Genomic DNA, 24,112 nt, shown 5'->3' with positions numbered 1-24,112 from the left:
ATACAGTCATGAAAGCGGTAACTATAAAACATTAAACATGTTTATAACTGTGCAGTCCCAAGACTTTGGGAATTAAAATGGCCACCTTTGTACAAATTTAGTGAGCCTACTTTCTTCATAAGAACAGAGGAGGGATTACGGTAATGAAAAATATTTGTTTTTTACTTTTGATCGCCATTTCTTACACCAGCTGGCAATACAGTTTAACATCAACTGGAGTGACATTTCATCCGTTACTAATAGAGCAACATCATCGGCATACAGTAAAAGACTTATCATGGTGTTAAAAGTATCTACACCACATTACCTCTTGTACCAAGTCATTAATGAAAACCGAAAATAGTGTCGGCGACAAAACGCAGCCCTGTTTCACAGCACTAAGTACAGCGAAACTGTCTGTCATTTTGCCATTTCACAAAAACCTGCGAGCGATTATTTTCATATAATGATTTAACCCCCAAAAGACCTTCCCGTTTACTCCCAATTTGAATAGCTTGTAGCAAAGAGAATCGCGATTCACTTAATCGTAAACTTTCATTGCATTGATATAACACACACGTTTGGTGATTCACGGATATTTTTTTTTAAAATAGAAAAGAGGGTGTAAATATCATCCGTTGTACTTCTCTTACGCCGAAAGCCGTTTTGTTCCTCTGCTAATACATGATTAGATTCTAGCCATTTAGAAAAAGCGTGTATTCAAAATATCAGCGTAAATTTTGCAAGGTATTGATAACAAAGAAATTCCACGATAACCTAACGGATCATGAGGATCAGTATCTGATTCTTTTATTGTATAGATTAAACTGTATCGTGTTACAACCCTTAATGTAAATTAAATATTTTACATTAAGGGCTGTGGGTTCACTCTTGTTACAACTCTTAATGTAAAAAGTTTTACATTAAGGGTTGAAGTGACAGATAATATTTTTTACATTAAGGGTTATCACTATGAAATAATACTTATCGAACATTCATGAAACTTCGCAGATTTAATTGATCGTTACTTTGTCTAGATGGCTTTATAAAATACGATCTGTAGAGTATTTCATGTCAGTTAGGTACCGACCATTGGATCTTCTGAGGGAGCTGACATAAGTTCACCGAGGAACTTCGTACCAAGTGAGCTGTAAATGCTATCTTTCGACATATTTAATGAATAAATCTTATTGGATTGTGAATAGATTTCACATGACGGATGACGCACGCCGTACGAAGACGGATGGCAATACGTCACATAAGCCTTTCGGACATCTTGCATGTGTGGATAAAAATTAAACTAACTAGAACTTTTCTATCGGGAATTAAAAACCGCAGATGAATGATAATGTTAACATGAGTATCCAAACGTCCCTCTGCAATCATATTGGACGACATAATCGCAACCTCCGTTTTTTAAAGATTATACGAAATAGGGTAGAGTATTTAAAGGAGCAATCAGAGACCTCAATACGGAGTCTCATAACATGTCAATATACGAAATTTGAACGAAATCGGACAATTTCTAAATTTCAACCAATCAGTTTATAAAAAAACTGAAACAAAAAGGGACTAAGCATACACCTTTTTATTTCCCTGAGGCTGAATTGACCTTCGACATTGACCGCAGCACCCGCTTCTGATCCACAGCTGACGCTGTTCCACTTGAGTCGCGATCTGCGACTGGAGCCGACACTTGATGCTCTTCGACTTCCAGAGTAGTAGATGGCATGTCCTAAATAACAAACCTGCCGTTCTTATAATAGCCCCTGTCGCTTATTACGAATAATTACAAGAAAACAAGCAAAAACAATGAAGTAACAATTTTAGTAGAATTTGCTAAAATGTATTGAGATGATTTTCTAGCTTTTATTCAATGTTATAATAAGCATTTTGCTGTTTACTGTATCAGCTGGAAAGTGTTACCTTTACAGTACAAATAACACCGCCGTATCCAGCTTTATTTATTTTTGTTTCATCCGAATCCCCTGTTGTAATTTTCTTCAAATATATATAACATTTTGACGATTCTGCCAAATCATAAGTCGCTCATGATTTTATCATTCTCTAATTGATAACATATGTCTATAACTGTCATACGTTTGTGTGACGAGATACCTAAATCGAATGCTATCCAATTGTTTCTAGGTTCGGATACAAATCATTTTTCAGGACCTAGTGGAAAAATATATGCACCTGAAATATTCATGAACCGACTTTGTTATTCTTTACAATCCAACATGTGGATTGCAGTATCACCTTTTCATATGGAAAGCACAGCGTCTCTCTGACATGCAGTTTTGCGCCACAGTCCAGTTTTGGTGTCTTGGACAGTCGCTCCCTGGTTCTTTTCCTGGCATACTGGTGTTCAGCTGGTGGTTCTTCCTGGAATGATATGTTGTAACAGAAACATAGCCATCCGTTATACACTACAAATCTGTGTTTAGACCGTAAACACATACAAGCCATGTTTTGATCTAAATATGCTTAGAAACGTGTTTAAATCTTAAACGGAATAACATTTGGTCTGGGGTCTAAACACACAGAATGCGCTATCGTCTCACAAAATAAACACCACTTGAACACAACATCCCAAAAATGTAAACATGTTTCTTATTTAAGCATGTTTAACATGTAAACTTGTTTACGTCAGAGTGCATATCATTGCTTGTCGTAAAAGGCGACTAATGGGATCGGGTGGTCAGGCTCGCTGACTTGGTCGATGCATATCATGGATCCCAATTGCGGGGGAAATTTCAATATACGAAATCGGACAATTTCTAAACTTCAACCAATCAGTTTATTAAAATAAACTGAAACAAAAAGGGACTAAGCATGCACCCTTTTATTTCCCTGAGGCTGAGTTTACCTTCGACCTTGACCGCAGCACCCGCTTCTGATCCACAGCTGACGCTGTTCCACTTGAGTCGCGATCTGCGACTGGAGCCGACACTTGATGCTCTTCGACTTCCAGAGTAGTAGATGGCATGTCCTAAATAACAAACCTGCCGTTCTTATAATAGCCCCTCTTGTTCTCAGGTCTGAGCAAAGTCAGTTTCTCACGCTGTCGCTTATTACGAATAATTACAAGAAACCAAGCAAAACAATGAGAAATTTGAAAATAGCAAAAAGTACCCTAAATTGCAAATCAAACTTTGTTAATAAGAATCTTTTACAATTAGGGGCGATATGTACGATAATAACCCTTAATGTAAAATTATATTTATTTTTTACATTAAGGGTCGCGGGGTGTTACTCTAAATGGAAAAGTTTTTAACATTTAGAGTTAACACGTACCCCTTAACGTAATTGTTTTTACATTAAGAGTAATTTTAACATTCAGGGTTGTAACAGTGCCGCCAAACTTTAGGACAAACATTATTATCAAAACAAAACATAAAAATGCGTAATAGTATATTTAGATTAGAAAAGACATTGCCTAACAACGATACAGTAACTTTTCGATACCTTACATTCGTATCCTGTCAGTGATACCTGGGTTTCTAATTATGGGTGGATAACACAACATAAAATGACATTTTACTATACCTTGGCAGTGGGGTGTTCTAAATGGTCTTCAGGTCTCGGAAATGAAACAATAAAGCGTCGTTCAAACTGATATTCGGTCAGCCTTCCCTCGCCCAATGCTTTATTTATACCAGCTGCGTATTTCCGTCTTTTCCTTCTGTCACCTTTTTCGGCCTGTATATAATAAAGACATTAAAAAAATGATGATATATATGTTAGAAGTGGTATTCTAATACGATTCACTATTTTGACTTGTGCCTTTTGTTCCCGTGATTTTCCATGTAAACAAATGACTTGCCTTTGCATAATTATGTCTGTGACGGATGCCACAGGTAGGGCGTTGCGCTCACCTTTTCGCGAACACCTCATATCATGATTTAGTCTCTTTGATAATGATTCTTAGACATATGCTTATGATATAGTTCGAATCGTACAATTGACTCTGATGTAAGCAGATTTTTCTAAAAGGTATTGAGATGATTTTCTAGCTTTTATTCAATGTTATAATAAGCATTTTGTTGTTTACTGTATCAGCTGGAAAGTGTTACCTTTACAGTACAAACAACACCGCCGTAACCAACTGCTTTTATTTCATCCGAATCCCCTGTTGTAATTTTCTCCAAATATATATAACATTTTGACGATTCTGTCATATCATAGTCGCTCATGATTTTATCATTCTCTAATTGATAACATATGTCTATAACTGTCATACGTTTGTGTGACGAGATACCTAAATCGAATGCTATCCAATTGTTTCTAGGTTCGGATACAAATCATTTTTCAGGACCTAGTGGAAAAATATATGCACCTGAAATATTCATGAACCGACTTTGTTATTCTTTACAATCCAACATGTGGATTGCAGTATCACCTTTTCATATGGAAAGCACAGCGTCTCTCTGACATGCAGTTTTGCGCCACAGTCCAGTTTTGGTGTCTTGGACAGTCGCTCCCTGGTTCTTTTCCTGGCATACTGGTGTTCAGCTGGTGGTTCTTCCTGGAATAATATGTTGTAACAGAAACATAGCCATCCGTTATACACTACAAATCTGTGTTTAGACCGTAAACACATACAAGCCATGTTTTGATCTAAATATGCTTAGAAACGTGTTTAAATCTTAAACGGAATAACATTTGGTCTGGGGTCTAAACACACAGAATGCGCTATCGTCTCACAAAATAAACACCACTTGAACACAACATCCCAAAAATGTAAACATGTTTCTTATTTAAGCATGTTTAACATGTAAACTTGTTTACGTCAAAGTGCATATCATTGCTTGTCGTAAAAGGCGACTAACGGGATCGGGTGGTCAGGCTCGCTGACTTGGTTGACGCATGTCATCGATCCCAATTGCGTGGATCGATGCTCATGATATTAATCACTGTCATTGTCTGGTTCAGACTCGATTATTTACAGACCGCCGTCATATAGCTGAAATATTGCTGAGTGTGGCGTTAAACAACCAACCAACCAACCAAGCATACCATTGTGTTTTATCCTAATAATCTAAATTTGTTTAAATAAAGTACATATCATTTGGCAATAAGTCAAATATGGATAATATGCCTTGAAATTAGATGTGCAAATCAGATTCACAGGCACTTGTATAACATATATACCATTAGAATTTACAACGGACTTGGTCCAATATTACCAAAATAATGTTCAAATAAATCAAGCAAAGATAATGGTGAGATAAAGAGATAAGCTAAGATAAAAATTGACATTTGATCTCCGTAGCACATGTGGTAGCTTGACGGACTACAAGTCAAGAGGCTGCAGGTATGGGTTCCTATATATTAAATAAAGTGTTGTGTTATGTGTTGTTGCTGTGTGACTAATTGTACACAGAAGCTAAGAACGTATGTCTTATTACAACGATAGATTCCAATCTTTTCAAAGTTACCACCCAAATTGCTGTATCCTCAATCAACGCTAAAAACCTACAGAAAGCGTCCCTTTTCAAAGATACCGAAAGTGAAACTAACGGATCTTACGGATCAAACAAAAACGTCTTTGTTGAGTATGACGTTAAAGTAACTTGAGGGGAAAATATTCAACAATACTGGTAAAATAAATAGTATTCCCGGTATTTTGTGTAAAATAATATTTTTGCCATTCAAAATGTGACACAAAGTTCAACAAGTAGTACCTATTCTCCCTATCTCATGACCGTCATGATTATTTGCACAAACATTTCTATATTTGAACATATCCCGTAGACCAAAAGGTCCCTTATACCTTGTCATATAAGTCCCTTCACAAATTTCTGTATGCTTTTGCTTACTTAACACAAATGATCAATTCATATTTATAAATGGACAAAAAAAATAAAATGATTTGTACCATACTATCAACAAGTTGATTGTACCGAACTTCCAACGATGTCAATGCTTTTATGCTACACAATGTTACAAAATATGACAGCAAAACTATGATGTCTATAGAATATGTGTTTTATGCCACGATAAAGTATTTATTAGATAATCACCTACGTCTGTCCAACAATCAAACACCTCACCTGACTCCATTGTTTTGTCCCCCGGTAACTACCGACAAAGAAGATTGTTTTCTTTCTTTAGTGAAATACACCACAATGCTAGCCCTTTTAAACATCTAGGCTTCAGCTGAATCAGGTCGACCTGTACTGTTTGTTAACATTCATTTCAGAATTTACTCTAGTGTAGAATATTTTAGATATTGTTACATATGTTACTTTTTATATTCTGTATTACAGATTTATCTAAGAGGCAAATGTGTATTGGTAATGATATTGTAATAATACGTTGTAACCCATAGTAATTTTACACCCATCTCCTAATGGAAAAGCTGTTTCATAAAATTTTTAAAAAGCGACTTTATTGAAATTTTAACTCTCAAATATATTTTATTCCTTTGTTGTCTATGGAGCGTTATCATGTTCTATACTTTTAAATGTATATAGACAAAATCTTCTCTATAATAACTTTACACCAGTAATACATGGGCTTGTATACATCGGCATCGACTCTGCTTTCTTTAGTGTATACATTCCCATACCTTTGTATCAGTAGTCTTTGTTCTATCAGGCTGGTTGAGTATGATATTACGACAACGAAACTACATTTATTCATTTTATGTAGTTTGTATTAGTTGAAAGTATGTTAAGTCGCGCAGGTAAGCTATTACTCCCATCCGTTGCACCATTTTATGCACACCTTTGATTTACAGAGATATGGTTATTACCTTATTCTGTTCTTTGCGCCCTTTTCCGTATTTACAATCCCATGTCTGCGATGATACAACGATATACAGGGAATCATCTTTTGGCTTCAGACTTTGATTCCTGCCATTCAGCAGAATCCGCGGTTTATCTGTCGCCGTCGGGATATCTGTATGGGCAATGAGAAAGGAATTATTTAAACCAAAGTTATAAGATCGTATGTTCATTATACCTGTGAACATGAGACGAACATATGCCTAGAACATGAAAAAACGCTAAATGCCTTCTTTACATATTATTCAGAGACCAACTGTGTTGTAATCGCGAAACTAACTGATACTCACATAATAAATACTTCTCTACTCACAGTTTTTGTTGAAGTGCTTCTTAGTTGTAGTTTTCTTGAAGCTGTATCCTGTAACATTACAAAAGCTGGCTTTGGCAAGCGCGACACTTTCGTTGTTCTCAAACTCCTTGGTATATTCGAACCTGCAAAAAATATTTTTCATATTTGATTTGAATGTTTTTCATCCGTATGATCAGCGATGCAGGAACGATTATACGGTGTATATTCATCAAATTGATGTTTATCATTGCCAGCATTAGAAAATGGTATTTACTATGATCAGATAAACAGTTTAATTCGTTACATTACATCATTGAAGTTAGAAATCTACAAAAATTCTTAGTTATATTTTATTGTATTTTTATCTATTTGTTTTGATATTCGTTATAACTTTGATTTTGATGTAAAACAATCATTCAACGTAATTATCACAGCTTAGTTATAGTTTATATATCCCGCTCTCCATTTGAATTCACTTATATTTAAATGTCTATTAGTTTAACTATGGTGGAATTATATTAAATATCTTATACAACTGTATACAAATCTATCTGTCTGTCTGTGTGTGTGTGTGTGTGTGTGTGTGTGTGTGTGTGTGTGTGTGTGTGTGTGTGTGTTGTTGTATTTTCTTATTACTCGTATATAATTCCTATGCACTGTGCATTTATTATGCACTATTATTATTCAAATATTACAATATAATGAAATGTATGTTTGAGAAGGCCTCGTAAGTGTGTCACTTGTGCCTAATCCATTTGATTTTCCGCAATAAAATATGTTTATAATAACAAAATCTAAAGTTGAATTAACTTACTCGTATTCCATCTTCAAATAATAGTGTAGTGATCAGCTAAAACGCATGTGGTCCTCGATGAAAGTGTCAGATGAAAATGACCTGCTGGGTAAACCCGTCACCTGCTGGTCACTGTCTAGATTTGTCATCCTTCATGCGATATAATAAGGGGGATAGTGTGGCCCCTGACATGAATTTGTTGAAAGGTTCTCGCAATAGCTCATTGGCCAAGTGCCCCGGTAGGCATCACATTGCATAACGGTTAGTTCAAGCTACACACGTCTGTTCATCCTGAAAAAGTGCCAACGCTTAGCCTCTGAAAATATATAATTTTATTAGAAACAAACAAGTACATTCAAATTGAAAAAGACCCCGATTGAGATTGGAGAAATAAAATATATCAATAAAGCAGACAATTGCTGTCGCATTTTCAGGTTCGAGTAATTAACTGATCATGGACTGCGTGGTCGATAGGCGGTGTTGATTCAACACGTCTTCTGTCTATGAGGTATCAGGTGTAAATAGCCCTGGACAATATGGGGTCATTTTCTCCCCAAATTGTGGCCACTTTCTCTACAGTTTAGGCCATTGCCTCCAAATTGGTTGGGGCATGGGGCCATTTTTTCCTGCAACCAGTTACAAGGACTATAATTGCTAACAACAAAGTTACGCGGTGTGTAAGCATCTATCATACGTTAATTCTCTTTCTTTGGTGCACTTCGTATTATCAATGAAATGGAAACCCGTATATTAACATTTAGTCCAAGAAATGAAGCTATTGTATATATAAATATACATCTGCAACAAATGAAGACGAATCCAAATAGTGCCCTAAACAATGTTTCAATTCAGGAGCTGAGGCAATTGAGACTTTCCAAATCTTCCTAGACCGTATATTATCGTGATAAACAAGAATTACCTCACAAAATCTGACATAAGGATAAAAGCGTTGTTAATAAATTCAGTGACCAACCCGCCCTTTATTTTTTCAAACGTCTCCATGGCTGTGACTGTTCATTCTCCATACCGCCGGGGCCGAGGCCACATTTGGGTATCCAGCATGTCAAGCAAACGAATTAGTTTTTCTGTTTGTTTTTTTCAACAGCACCGAATGTTGTTATGTATTTTATTTCATAAGAAAGTAGGCCTTCGGCCCAAATTTACAGTATATATTTGGTCCAACACTGAACAATAAAAACGTTGTGTTGTGTTGTGGCATGATACATGTACATGGCATGGCTTTTAACTACCTTTACATGAGGTGAAGAGATCGATTAATTGCATTAAAACAGTGTTGAATGAATAACATGTATGTTTGGTACACATCTTTCTCGTAACGTACTGTATTTGGAACAAATCAATGCAAAATGGAATATTGATATTTCATTACAGCAAATCCTTTCATATCTTGGAATATTATCTCAGTGTCCCTTTATTATGCGGATGTAGACACGTTTAAAACAAATGCCTTCAGATGAGAATACAACCGCTTTATTTATATGCTGCCTGTGCTATACTAACCCAAACATTTTGGGCATTTTTTCCAAGAGCGCATGTGCTCGTAAACTCATATTCTCTTCGAAAAACCGACTTTCCATAGTCATCTAAATTATTATATTAGGTTATATTATTTTCTTCATACTAAAAACGAGTACATTAAAGGTAAACTTGATTCTGACGTACCACGTGAGAAAAGTTAAGGGCGGATTGGATAAGAATTGTATTCTCACCACACTCTATGTTTGTGAAGTGATACATTTCATTGAGATAATATACAGTGACAAGTCAACAAATTGTTAATTGCTTCCAGCTGACTATTTTCAGATGAATACCATCAACCCGGGCTCTGCGGAAAGTGTCACGACGCATGGTATGACATCTTCCGACACTGAGGGGGTATTAGCGCATGTTACTGTCACGTGTTGTGGCGAGAGAGCTGGCATCCCTTATCAGTTTCTCAATAAATGCAGTGTGATAAGATCGTATCAGTAGACAGTGCACATACCCACGAACATATGATATTTTCTTCTCCCTAGGATTCGCCATGGGTGTCCGTTGCCTCCTCTCAGTTTTGCTCGTCTTCCTCCTCGTGTAGAATTTGGTCAATAAACACGATGTCATCAGAACACATAATCTGACCCACGGTTTAGCAGTAGCTTGCTGCTAATTTGTCAAGGGGCCGATCTGTGGAAGGGCGCGTGTATTTGTGGCGGGGGGGGGGGGGGGGGGGGGGGGGGGGTCCAGCAAGTCCAGTTTCTTCTGTGTGTGTTTTTTCTCAACAGCTCCGATTAAATATAAAGTTACAACTCTGTATGATCACAGTAAAAATGTGTTTATATCTAAATCCTAAATGGTTAGGGTTTTAACATTTGTAGGATTGTGTTTAACATGCTAAACGTGTTTCGAGTCTGAATTTGGGAAAACTCGAAGTAATCAGTTACACTTCCATTGTTTTGCAAGTACATGTGAATCTGATTGGCACATCTAATTTCAATATATATTCCACATCATATTTACATTTTACTTGATGCCCAATGATAGGCACTTCATTTAAACATGTTTAGATTATTAGGATAATACACAATGGTTTGCATTTTATCGTTAACATGTTTAAAGGTTAAACCAAATGTGTATTCCGCTTCGGATTTCAACACATTCTTAAACATGTTTCAAACCGAAACATGTGTTGTATGTATTTTCATTCTAAACTCATTTTACAGTGTAAGTACCATGATATCTAATCTGAAATTAACCATTCTCATGTGTGGTTATGAAATACGTGGACCAATAACTGTATGACATGTACAAGGCAACAACGGGAAGTTTCCGCAGAGGTCAAAAATACATTTACATGAATACATGATATAAAAAAATATTTTCACTGTAGGCATTTATTCACGTTGGGCCATAATATAGTAATTTTAGAGACCGATAGAGTAGGATATGCACACCCTTTTCGCGAATTTTCGTGATCCACTCATATAACTTCAAGGGATTTGGAGCTGAACCTTACATTTCAAGTTATATTCCCCGCTGTGGCAGTAGAGCCCTTCCTCTGTTTCCATGCGGAGTATAAACATGTGGAGTATAGCCCCACTACACGTATAAACAGGCCTGCACTGCAATAAGCCACAGTGGCACGTCAAGAAGTAGCTTTTTTTAATGGTCATGTCCCATTAGTCATCTGCCCATTTGTGATACTCCCAATAGTTATACAGCAAACGAGGGATCAGTTAAAACAACAATAGGCATATACCCTTTGGTCAAAATGGATTAGTCCACTAATTAGAAAGCTTGGGATTAGTTTATTATCTAACATAATTATCTATACTGAGTATGACACAGTCTTTTGTAATGAAAACATAAACGAATGTTATTAAAGTAATATACATTGAAGTTATTTGAACATAATACAGGACAGTCTTTGATAATCAAAACATTCAAATTAAAGTTATTTAAATAAATACCTATAATGTTTAAGTTACAAGTACAGGATTCATCTCAAACTATTTACTGTTCATTACTGAGTTAAATTGAGTTTACTCAATTTAGTGAAAAAACACAAACTAGTGCATAGAAGTGTCCTGTACCGGCATAGACAACACACCATACCAGCACTCCCACTGGTAAGAGGTGATGTGGAACTTGAGGGAAAGTGGACTGAGACAGCTGACGGCCAACCATACCTGTTGTTTGCTGACGGTGATGGCGAAGAAAAGATGTTAGTCTTTTCCTCTTTGGATCAGCTGACTATTTTGCAGTCAGCAGATAACTTCTACATGGATGGTACATTTTCATCACCAACTCTTCATTATCCATGCCAGAAGAGGTTCCAAGACCTACCCCTTGGTGTTTGCTCTTCTTCCCGATCGCCAGACAACAAATCAATGTTAACTGTCATATGATACGGCTCAATTTGTAATATCTTTAAACCCTGAAATAAACTGAATTTACCTAATGGTTTAAACGTGTAATATATGAATGTTTACCGGACCATATGAATACTTGTTTTTGGAAGGACGACAACGCACAACGCGACACTGTCTCTACTAGGATTCCATAATTGTGACATTATGTAACTGCTACCATGACACTATTATCTATTATTACAGTCATACATGTGCCAGCGGCTGACCAGGAGGCCCTTGACTCGGATGTGCACAGTAAGTAAAATAAAATGTCGCTAGTTTTTATTTCTTATGTTTATCAATAACCTGGTAAATACGATTCATGTCAAATTTAACATTCACTGATAGAACTCTTTGATCATGCGTGCTGAAGAGAATAGTTTTTATAAAAAAACATACATGATTGCTACAAAAGTTACTTTTATAATAATTTACGCTAATTTGTTTATTTCGTGAAATTTGAGCTTATAATGTATATAATGTTTAATCATAACGTGATTTGAACTCTGCCGAAACGATACAGATTTTTACTAAATTCATTAACGGATGTATATGATTTACCTCTTTCCACTAAACCTTTCAGCTATTTTGATGTTATTGATTGAAATAAAGAAGATATACATCATTTGTGAAAAAAATAATGTCATGAAAACATTTTCAACAATTATTTTGTAAATTTCAGATGATTCACCAGTCAAGAAATTCAAGACAGATCATAGAGGTAACCTGTTTTCTCTCTTTAAAAGTCACACATAATTAGATACATATGAAAACAGTACAAATTTGAAATTACGATGTACATAACATATGCCATTTAATGTACAGGTTCATATGTCACAATGTTGACATGGTCTCTGGGATAATGAAGCCTTGATTTCTTTAGATCTGTATGCGTACAATATTGAATGTTCCCCTTTTTATTTGTAGATAGACCCAGTACATCCGTCCAAGTTATAAAACGAATCGTGATGGGCATATGTAGACCGCAAGACAAAATAGGTAATTGTGTTTTATATATACCACATACATACATACATACATACATACATACATACATACACACACACACACACACACACACACACACACACACACACACACACACACACACACACACACACACACACACACACATACATACATACATATACGTACGTATTTATTTATTTATTGTTGTGTTTATATACATATCTTCAAGTATACGATCGACCGAAGAGACACATAGTTGTTTAATAATACATATAATTACACATTTCAGTGATTCCTACAAAGAAAGACACAAGAAACATAATTTGAAGGACTCGGGTAAATATAAAAGATACACAAAGTTCACCAAATCTACCTAAAACCATTACTAATTCCATGAGTAGATTCTTTTAAGTTCCATATATTTTCCGTTATTCCCTGTCTTATCATTTGTAATATTTGTATACATTAAATATTGAAGTTAACGCGAGCGTGAATTAAATGCGAAAAATGCGAGTTATATTTTTTTTCTGAATATCAGGTGATGGTTTTCCATCATTATACAAACCGCCACTAACCGAGTCATACTTCTCTTGGAGACGGAAGAATCACTTATAGAAGGAGCAGTTGAACATTTGCTTCATACCACATATGCTTCCTTTTCGTAAAACCCGAGGCAAAACTATTTCCTCAAGTATTTTATGTTGCAATTATGTGTCTAAAAAGACATCCTAGTATTATTTTGATGCAACTTATTTGCAGATTTATCTGTCGGTACCATGCAGTTAAGTGACGTTTTCATAGCCTAATATCATATACATGTATTTTCCCTTAATCCACAGCGCCAACAGTCCCACCCGGTATAGACAGGGGTAGAATGTGCCATGAAGGTAAGAGTAACTTGTCAAAAGTAGCATTCGAATAAGTAACGTCTTCAGTTGCATTACGAATGGGAAGCAATATATTTCACCTGGATCTCAGTATTAATTTCTGATACTTCAGTGGAAGTATTTGTTCATATTAACGTTTTATTTCCGACAACTGAACCTTGCTCTTGGAAGAAATTGTGTTGATTAACCTTTAGTGTCGGCACATTTAACTACTATGAATACAAATTGTTTGTTTAAGAAACAAATTTTCCTGTGTTTTTAGCAGTATCCTCGTGTGTTTAAATGTTAAACAAGTTCAGATACGTGTGTTCATCGCTTGATATATTGCCTTTTAATCCTCCAGTTCCAAGCCAGATACAAACACCTCCCCTTCAGGAAGAGAGGTCGGACGACAATGGAAAGAAAGGTGAGGTAACCAGTGATAATAAATGGCATGGTGTACTTTTCCGGTCATGTTATATTCAACACCAGGGTCTTGCGCTTGAATGTTAATAATGCGTTCCTTATTTTTATTAACATCCCTAGATATGTTTTTTTTATGAGTAATCGACTTTCCGTGCTTATAAGTATTTTATATTTCAGGTCAAAGAATGGTGCTTGGGGACTCGCTATGCAGGGGGATTGCGGGCGATATACCCAACTGCTCAGTAATAAGCAAACCAGGAGCTAACCTGAAGCGAATGCAAACAATAATAACCAATTTAAATGTAAAGACTTATCACTCTATTGTGTTACATGTAGGGACAAATGACATTTCTTCCTTTAATCCACATCGATTTCTCTCTGAATATATGACACTAATTAAATACTTAAAATCGATGAACCCTGATGCCGTTATAATGTGTTGTGACATTATTCCACGCATCAGGGATTTCAGCACAACACAGAGGGTTGTAATCCATGCGAACAATATCATAAGGCATGTGTGCACTGTTCTCAGATGTAAAAATGTGCGAACATCCAAAAGATTTTTATATTTGGGAACAGGTGGACCAAGGCACTATCTATATTGTTCGGACGGATTACACCTGAATGATAAAGGGAAGTATCAGCTGAAAAGGTCATTTTGCCCAAGCCCTATCACATGCCCATCAGTAAAGATTTGCTTTTGTCCTAGTCATCCCATTTAGAACTGTTTAAAAGAATGAATATATTCACTAGTTTATAAGAAATTTGAAAAATAGTTTTCTGCTGATATTTCCATTTATTTCTTTATTTATTTTAGCTTATGTCGTAATTTATAGGATTTTTATGCTTTTCAAAATATGGTCAGAATAACACTCTTATAGTCCCTACCTACATTTATTTAATGTATGGTAACAATCTTGTTCGTAGTAAATTGAGCTCTGTATTCTGATGAACTTAGACACTTTTTATTCTCGCAGTTATTGTAGTATGTGTCTTTGCAATTCTTAGTTACTGTTTTCTGATTAATTGTAACCAACAGTCATGCCCGGTAAAGTGAATGTTGTGATAACTAATTTCCCTTCCCTTCTCATGACATTTTAGACCTATCCATATTATGTTGTTTTGGATTGTACTATGCATAAACCAAAAAGTATAACATTTAAATATCGTGTAGAAATCATTGCAGACCTTACGCAGCAAATTGTTATGTGAACTGTAACGTATGTTATATTTGGGATTACACTGTCTTATTAAAGTACACATTCTGATACTTTTTAGGGTCCCCATGTCATTTGTCCCTACTTGCACTTTCGTTATGTGAACTGTCCAGTAATACTGATTTAAAAATAATAAACTTTCCTCTTATTTTAGTTAGTTTCCATATTCCAATGCTAAAAAGTATTTGATTATACATTTCTGTTTTTCTTCCAACTTTTCCGATATAAACAAACGATCTAATCTTTCATTTTGGACTAGTTTATCTCCATGAATACTAGTAACTTCTTCTTGTCATATTGGTGTATCTCCAAGCACGTCACATGATCTATAAAACGATGTTGTTCATATTCCCTTTTTGTTTTATTTACTTTTTTTGTGGTTAAAGCTGATTCATCTGCAGCATTCATCTCGCCACACAAGCATAAGTAATCTGTCTCAAACCGAGAAAGATTATTGAAAAAGCATAGACTATCTGAATTTGGACCATATGGGAAAATCAAAGAGAGCGTTATATGTAAACAAAAAGTAGAAACATTAAAAGCCATAACAAATCGTTAAAAATCAGTCTGCGATAGCCTCGAAAGGTAGATACTTATATAGGGCGTGGAAGTCCGTTCACACTTTAGTGTCCAGAAGTTCTATATGACTTTATACTATATATGTTAAACATTTCTTACTTTAAATGTGATGACGAACGCGAAATCCCCAATAAAGCTCACCAAAGACAATTTGTTTGGATTCTTTGAAGGCTAATTCTAGATATTGTGACGGTTTGAATACGAAAAACCGTGTTTGGAAAACAGGGATGGAAGGATGCTAAACCTTGGAATTATGTCACTTTCTATTTTCTTAGAACTATTAAGATGTCCATCTACACCTTTGTTGCAGAAAGTACCCTTCTGTCTCGCCTAAATTCATTGCTAAAAAGATTTGAAAAATCGTCTCCAAACGTCTGTTGATGTCTGCCAATTTGGTCTCGAAAAGTAGGTATGTCTCGAAAAGTAGGTTGGTGATATTTATATAGAGCGTGGGCGCTTTGGAAAACAGGTGTTTTACCGTGGTATATTGTCACTTTCTATCTTTTTTAGAACTATTAAGATGTCCATTTACACACTTATTGACGAAATTACCCTTCTGTCTCGTCTAAATTCATTGTTAAAAAGCTTTGTAAAATCGTCTCCAAACGTCTGTTGATGGCGGCCATGTTTGTCTCCAAAAGTAGGTTGGTGATATTTATATAGGTCGTGGAGGGTTTGGTAAACAGGAACGGAAAGGTGCTAAACTGGGGTATATTGTCACTTTCAAGTTTTTATAGAGTTATTAAGATGTCCATCTACACTTTTGTCACAGAAAGTATCCCTCTAGCCTGTCTAACTTAATTTTTAAAATCGTTGAAAAATGGTCTCCAAAAGTCTGTTGGGGATGTTTATAGAAGGCGGCCATTATGGTCTCGAAAAGTAGGTTGGTGATATTTATATAGGGCACGGAGGGTTTGGAAAACAGGAACGGAAAGGTGCTAAACCGTGGTATCTTGTCACTTTCAAGTTTTTATAGAGTTATTAAGATGTCCATCTACACTTTTGTCACAGAAAGTATCCCTCTAGCCTGTCTAACTTAATTTTTAAAAATCGTTGAAAAATGGTCTCCAAAAGTCTGTTGATGATATTTATAGAAGGCGGCCATTATGGTCTCGAAAAGTAGGTTGGTGATATTTTATATATTGCGTGGAGGGTTTGGAAAACAGGAACGGAAAGGTGCTAAACTGGGGTATATTGTCACTTTCTTTTTTTATAGAATTATTAAGATGTCCGTCTACACTTTTGTCACAGAAAGTATCTTTCTAGCTTGTCTAACTTAATTTTTAAAAATCGTTCAAAGATGGTCTCCAAAAGTCTGTTGATGATATTTATAGAAGGCGGCCATTATGGTCTCGAAAAGTAGGTTGGTGATATTTTATATATTGCGTGGAGGGTTTGGAAAACAGGAACGGAAAGGTGCTAAACCGGGGTATATTGTCACTTTCTTTTTTTTATAGAATTATTAAGATGTCCGTCTACACTTTTGTCGCAGAAAGTACCTTTCTAGCTTGTCTAACTTAATTTTTAAAAATCGTTGAAAAATGGTCTCCAAAAGTCTGTTGGGGATGTTTATAGAAGGCGGCCATTATGGTCTAGAAAAGTAGGTTGGTGATATTTATATAGGGCGTGGAGGGTTTGGAAAACAGGAACGGAAAGGTGCTAAACTGGGGTATATTGTCACTTTCTTTTTTTTATAGAATTATTAAGATGTCCGTCTACACTTTTGTCGCAGAAAGTATCTTTCTAGCTTGTCTAACTTAATTTTTAAAAATCGTTCAAAAATGGTCTCCAAACGTCTGTTGATGATATTTATAGAAGGCGGCCATTATGGTCTCGAAAAGTAGGTTGGTGATATTTTATATATTGCGTGGAGGGTTTGGAAAACAGGAACGGAAAGGTGCTAAACCGGGGTATATTGTCACTTTCAAGTTTTTATAGAGTTATTAAGATGTCCATCTACACTTTTGTCACAGAAAGTATCCCTCTAGCCTGTCTAACTTAATTTTTAAAATCGTTGAAAAATGGTCTCCAAAAGTCTGTTGGGGATGTTTATAGAAGGCGGCCATTATGGTCTCGAAAAGTAGGTTGGTGATATTTATATAGGGCACGGAGGGTTTGGAAAACAGGAACGGAAAGGTGCTAAACCGTGGTATCTTGTCACTTTCAAGTTTTTATAGAGTTATTAAGATGTCCATCTACACTTTTGTCACAGAAAGTATCCCTCTAGCCTGTCTAACTTAATTTTTAAAAATCGTTGAAAAATGGTCTCCAAAAGTCTGTTGATGATATTTATAGAAGGCGGCCATTATGGTCTCGAAAAGTAGGTTGGTGATATTTTATATATTGCGTGGAGGGTTTGGAAAACAGGAACGGAAAGGTGCTAAACTGGGGTATATTGTCACTTTCTTTTTTTATAGAATTATTAAGATGTCCGTCTACACTTTTGTCACAGAAAGTATCTTTCTAGCTTGTCTAACTTAATTTTTAAAAATCGTTCAAAAATGGTCTCCAAAAGTCTGTTGATGATATTTATAGAAGGCGGCCATTATGGTCTCGAAAAGTAGGTTGGTGATATTTTATATATTGCGTGGAGGGTTTGGAAAACAGGAACGGAAAGGTGCTAAACCGGGGTATATTGTCACTTTCTTTTTTTTATAGAATTATTAAGATGTCCGTCTACACTTTTGTCGCAGAAAGTACCTTTCTAGCTTGTCTAACTTAATTTTTAAAAATCGTTGAAAAATGGTCTCCAAAAGTCTGTTGGGGATGTTTATAGAAGGCGGCCATTATGGTCTAGAAAAGTAGGTTGGTGATATTTATATAGGGCGTGGAGGGTTTGGAAAACAGGAACGGAAAGGTGCTAAACTGGGGTATATTGTCACTTTCTTTTTTTTATAGAATTATTAAGATGTCCGTCTACACTTTTGTCGCAGAAAGTATCTTTCTAGCTTGTCTAACTTAATTTTTAAAAATCGTTCAAAAATGGTCTCCAAAAGTCTGTTGATGATATTTATAGAAGGCGGCCATTATGGTCTCGAAAAGTAGGTTGGTGATATTTTATATATTGCGTGGAGGGTTTGGAAAACAGGAACGGAAAGGTGCTAAACCGGGGTATATTGTCACTTTCTTTTTTTATAGAATTATTAAGATGTCCATCTACACTTTTGTCACAGAAAGTATCTTTCTAGCTTGTCTAACTTAATTTTTTAAAATCGTTCAAAAATGGTCTCCAAAAGTCTGTTGATGATATTTATAGAAGGCGGCCATTATGGTCTCGAAAAGTTGGTTGGTGATATTTTATATATTGCGTGGAGGGTTTGGAAAACAGGAACGGAAAGGTGCTAAACCGGGGTATATTGTCACTTTCTTTTTTTATAGAATTATTAAGATGTCCATCTACACTTTTGTCACAGAAAGTATCTTTCTAGCTTGTCTAACTTAATTTTTTAAAATCGTTGAAAAATGGTCTCCAAAAGTCTGTTGGGGATGTTTATAGAAGGCGGCCATTATGGTCTCGAAAAGTTGGTTGGTGATATTTATATAGGGCGTGGAGGGTTTGGAAAACAGGAACGGAAAGGTGCTAAACCGTGGTATCTTGTCACTTTCAAGTTTTTATAGAGTTATTAAGATGTCCATCTACACTTTTGTCACAGAAAGTATCCTTCTAGCCTGTCTAACTTAATTTTTAAAAATCGTTGAAAAATGGTCTCCAAAAGTCTGTTGGGGATGTTTATAGAAGGCGGCCATTATGGTCTAGAAAAGTAGGTTGGTGATATTTATATAGGGCGTGGAGGGTTTGGAAAACAGGAACGGAAAGGTGCTAAACCGTGGTATCTTGTCACTTTCAAGTTTTTATAGAGTTATTAAGATGTCCATCTACACTTTTGTCACAGAAAGTATCCTTCTAGCCTGTCTAACTTAATTTTTAAAAATCGTTGAAAAATGGTCTCCAAACGTCTGTTGATGATATTTATAGAAGGCGGCCATTATGGTCTCGAAAAGTAGGTTGGTGATATTTTATATATTGCGTGGAGGGTTTGGAAAACAGGAACGGAAAGGTGCTAAACCGGGGTATATTGTCACTTTCTTTTTTTATAGAGTTATTAAGATGTCCATCTACACTTTTGTCACAGAAAGTATCTTTCTAGCTTGTCTAACTTAATTTTTAAAAATCGTTGAAAAATGGTCTCCAAAAGTCTGTTGGGGATGTTTATAGAAGGCGGCCATTATGGTCTCGAAAAGTAGGTTGGTGATATTTATATAGGGCACGGAGGGTTTGGAAAACAGGAACGGAAAGGTGCTAAACCGTGGTATCTTGTCACTTTCAAGTTTTTATAGAGTTATTAAGATGTCCATCTACACTTTTGTCACAGAAAGTATCCCTCTAGCCTGTCTAACTTAATTTTTAAAAATCGTTGAAAAATGGTCTCCAAAAGTCTGTTGGGGATGTTTATAGAAGGCGGCCATTATGGTCTAGAAAAGTAGGTTGGTGATATTTATATAGGGCGTGGAGGGTTTGGAAAACAGGAACGGAAAGGTGCTAAACCGGGGTATATTGTCACTTTCTTTTTTTTATAGAATTATTAAGATGTCCGTCTACACTTTTGTCGCAGAAAGTACCTTTCTAGCTTGTCTAACTTAATTTTTAAAAATCGTTGAAAAATGGTCTCCAAAAGTCTGTTGGGGATGTTTATAGAAGGCGGCCATTATGGTCTCGAAAAGTAGGTTGGTGATATTTATATAGGGCGTGGAGGGTTTGGAAAACAGGAACGGAAAGGTGCTAAACCGGGGTATATTGTCACTTTCTTTTTTTTATAGAATTATTAAGATGTCCGTCTACACTTTTGTCGCAGAAAGTACCTTTCTAGCTTGTCTAACTTAATTTTTTAAAATCGTTGAAAAATGGTCTCCAAAAGTCTGTTGGGGATGTTTATAGAAGGCGGCCATTATGGTCTCGAAAAGTAGGTTGGTGATATTTATATAGGGCGTGGAGGGTTTGGAAAACAGGAACGGAAAGGTGCTAAACTGGGGTATATTGTCACTTTCTTTTTTTTTTATAGAATTATTAAGATGTCCGTCTTCACTTTTGTCGCAGAAAGTATCTTTCTAGCTTGTCTAACTTAATTTTTAAAAATCGTTGAAAAATGGTCTCCAAAAGTCTGTTGGGGATGTTAATAGAAGGCGGCCATTATGGTCTAGAAAAAAGGTTGGTGATATTTATATAGGGCGTGGAGGGTTTGGAAAACAGGAACGTAAAGGTGCTAAACTGGGGTATATTGTCACTTTCTTTTTTTTTATAGAATTATTAAGATGTCCATCTACACTTTTATCGCCGAAATTACCCTTCTGTCTCGTCCAAATTCATTGTTGAAAAGCGGTAAAAAACAGTCTCCAAACGTGTGTTGCATGGGGGCGGCCATGTTTGTCTCGAAAAGTAGATTGGTGATATTTATATAGAGCGTGGGCGCTTTGGAAAACAGGTGTTTTACCGTGGTATATTGTCACTTTCTATCTTTTTTAGAACTATTAAGATGTCCATCTACACTTTTATCGCCGAAATTACCCTTCTGTCTCGTCTAAATTCATTGTTAAAAAGCTTTGAAAAATCGTCTCCAAACGTGGGGGCGGCCATGTTTGTCTCCAAACGTGGGGGCGGCCATGTTTGTCTCGAAAAGTAGGTATGTCTCGAAAAGTAGGTTGGTGATATTTATATAGAGCGTGGGCGCATTGGAAAACAGGTGTTTTACCGTGGTATATTGTTACTTTCTATCTTTTTTAGAACTATTAAGATGTCCATCTACACTTTTATCGCCGAAATTACCCTTCTGTCTCGTCTAAATTCATTGTTAAAAAGCTTTGAAAAATCGTCTCCAAACGTGGGGGCGGCCATGTTTGTCTCGAAAAGTATGTATGTCTCGAAAAGTAGGTTGGTGATATTTATATAGAGCGTGGGCGCTTTGGAAAACAGGTGTTTTACCGTGGTATATTGTCACTTTCTATCTTTTTTAGAACTATTAAGATGTCCATCTACACTTTTATCGCCGAAATTACCCTTCTGTCTCGTCTAAATTCATTGTTAAAAAGCTTTGAAAAATCGTCTCCAAACGTGGGGGCGGCCATGTTTGTCTCGAAAAGTAGGCATGTCTCGAAAAGTAGGTTGGTGATATTTATATAGAGCGTGGGCGCTTTGGAAAACAGGTGTTTTACCTTGGTATATTGTTACTTTCTATCTTTTTTAGAACTATTAAGATGTCCATCTACACTTTTATCGCCGAATTACCCTTCTGTCTCGTCTAAATTCTTTGTTAAAAAGCTTTGAAAAATCGTCTCCAAACGTGTGGGCGGCCATGTTTGTCTCGAAAAGTAGGTATGTCTCGAAAAGTAGGTTGGTGTTATTTATATAGAGCGTGGGCGCTTTGGAAAACAGGTGTTTTACCGTGGTATATTGTCACTTTCTATCTTTTTTAGAACTATTAAGATGTCCATCTACACTTTTATCGCCGAAATTACCCTTCTGTCTCGTCTAAATTCATTGTTAAAAAGCTTTGAAAAATCGTCTCCAAACGTGGGGGCGGCCATGTTTGTCTCCAAACGTGGGGGCGGCCATGTTTGTCTCGAAAAGTAGGTTGGTGATATTTATATAGAGCGTGGGCGCTTTGGAAAACAGGTGTTTTACCGTGGTATATTGTCACTTTCTATCTTTTTTAGAACTATTAAGATGTCCATCTACACTTTTATCGCCGAAATTACCCTTCTGTCTCGTCTTAATTCATTGTTAAAAAGCTTTGAAAAATCGTCTCCAAACGTGGGGGCGGCCATGTTTTGTCTCCAAACGTGGGGGCGGCCATGTTTGTCTCGAAAAGTAGGTATGTCTCGAAAAGTAGGTTGGTGATATTTATATAGAGCGTGGGCGCTTTGGAAAACAGGTGTTTTACCGTGGTATATTGTTACTTTCTATCTTTTTTAGAACTATTAAGATGTCCATCTACACTTTTATCGCCGAAATTATCCTTCTGTCTCGTCTAAATTCTTTGTTAAAAAGCTTTGAAAAATCATCTCCAAACGTGGGGGCGGCCATGTTTGTCTCCAAACGTGGGGGCGGCCATGTTTGTCTCGAAAAGTAGGTATGTCTCGAAAAGTAGGTTGGTGATATTTATATAGAGCGTGGGCGCTTTGGAAAACAGGTGTTTTACCGTGGTATATTGTTACTTTCTATCTTTTTTAGAACTATTAAGATGTCCATCTACACTTTTATCGCCGAAATTACCCTTCTGTCTCGTCTAAATTCATTGTTAAAAAGCTTTGAAAAATCGTCTCCAAACGTGGGGGCGGCCATGTTTGTCTCGAAAAGTAGGTATGTCTCGAAAAGTAGGTTGGTGATATTTATATAGAGCGTGGGCGCTTTGGAAAACAGGTGTTTAACCGTGGTATATTGTCACTTTATCTTTTTTAGAACTATTAAGATGTCCATCTACACTTTTATCGCCGAAATTACCCTTCTGTCTCGTCTAAATTCATTGTTAAAAAGCTTTGAAAAATCATCTCCAAACGTGGGGACGGCCATGTTTGTCTCCAAACGTGGGGGCGGCCATGTTTGTCTCGAAAAGTAGGTATGTCTCGAAAAGTAGGTTGGTGATATTTATATAGAGCGTGGGCGCTTTGGAAAACAGGTGTTTTACCGTGGTATATTGTTACTTTCTATCTTTTTTAGAACTATTAAGATGTCCATCTACACTTTTATCGCCGAAATTACCCTTCTGTCTCGTCTAAATTCATTGTTAAAAAGCTTTGAAAAATCGTCTCCAAACGTGGGGGCGGCCATGTTTGTCTCCAAACGTGGGGGCGGCCATGTTTTTCTCGAAAAGTAGGTTGGTGATATTTATATAGAGCGTGGGCGCTTTGGAAAACAGGTGTTTTACCGTGGTATATTGTCACTTTCTATCTTTTTTAGAACTATTAAGATGTCCATCTACACTTTTATCGCCGAATTACCCTTCTGTCTCGTCTAAATTCTTTGTTAAAAAGCTTTGAAAAATCATCTCCAAACGTGGGGGCGGCCATGTTTGTCTCCAAACGTGGGGGCGGCCATGTTTGTCTCGAAAAGTAGGTATGTCTCGAAAAGTAGGTTGGTGATATTTATATAGAGCGTGGGCGCTTTGGAAAACAGGTGTTTTACCGTGGTATATTGTTACTTTCTATCTTTTTTAGAACTATTAAGATGTCCATCTACACTTTTATCGCCGAAATTACCCTTCTGTCTCGTCTAAATTCATTGTTAAAAAGCTTTGA

The 24,112-nt window shown here is 36.3% G+C and overlaps 1 protein-coding gene and 1 long non-coding RNA gene across 2 annotated transcripts; one reads left to right on the top strand and one right to left on the bottom strand.

Moving 5' to 3' along the window:
- Positions 1 to 2,085: 2,085 nt before the first annotated feature.
- LOC125372443 lies at positions 2,086 to 4,721 on the bottom strand. The gene is made up of 4 exons (XM_048382497.1): positions 4,382 to 4,721; positions 3,529 to 3,681; positions 2,849 to 2,971; positions 2,086 to 2,364 (listed from the first exon to the last, which is right to left on the bottom strand). The coding sequence occupies exons 1-4, from the start codon at positions 4,589 to 4,591 to the stop codon at positions 2,185 to 2,187; spliced, it is 666 nt and encodes a 221-aa protein (XP_048238454.1). The 5' UTR covers positions 4,592 to 4,721; the 3' UTR covers positions 2,086 to 2,184.
- An 8,858-nt stretch (positions 4,722 to 13,579) lies between these two features.
- Positions 13,580 to 14,311, top strand: LOC124152889. The gene is made up of 3 exons (XR_006863571.2): positions 13,580 to 13,619; positions 13,963 to 14,025; positions 14,202 to 14,311. It is a non-coding gene; the product is annotated as an uncharacterized LOC124152889 (long non-coding RNA).
- Positions 14,312 to 24,112: the final 9,801 nt, after the last annotated feature.

The sequence above is a fragment of the Haliotis rufescens genome, unplaced genomic scaffold (assembly GCF_023055435.1).
Source record: "Haliotis rufescens isolate VD_foot unplaced genomic scaffold, xgHalRufe1.0.p SCAF_4, whole genome shotgun sequence".
NCBI lineage: Eukaryota > Metazoa > Mollusca > Gastropoda > Lepetellida > Haliotidae > Haliotis > Haliotis rufescens.
The sequence above is the reverse complement of the archived record's forward strand: the minus strand, read 5'-3'. Positions and strand labels throughout refer to the sequence as shown.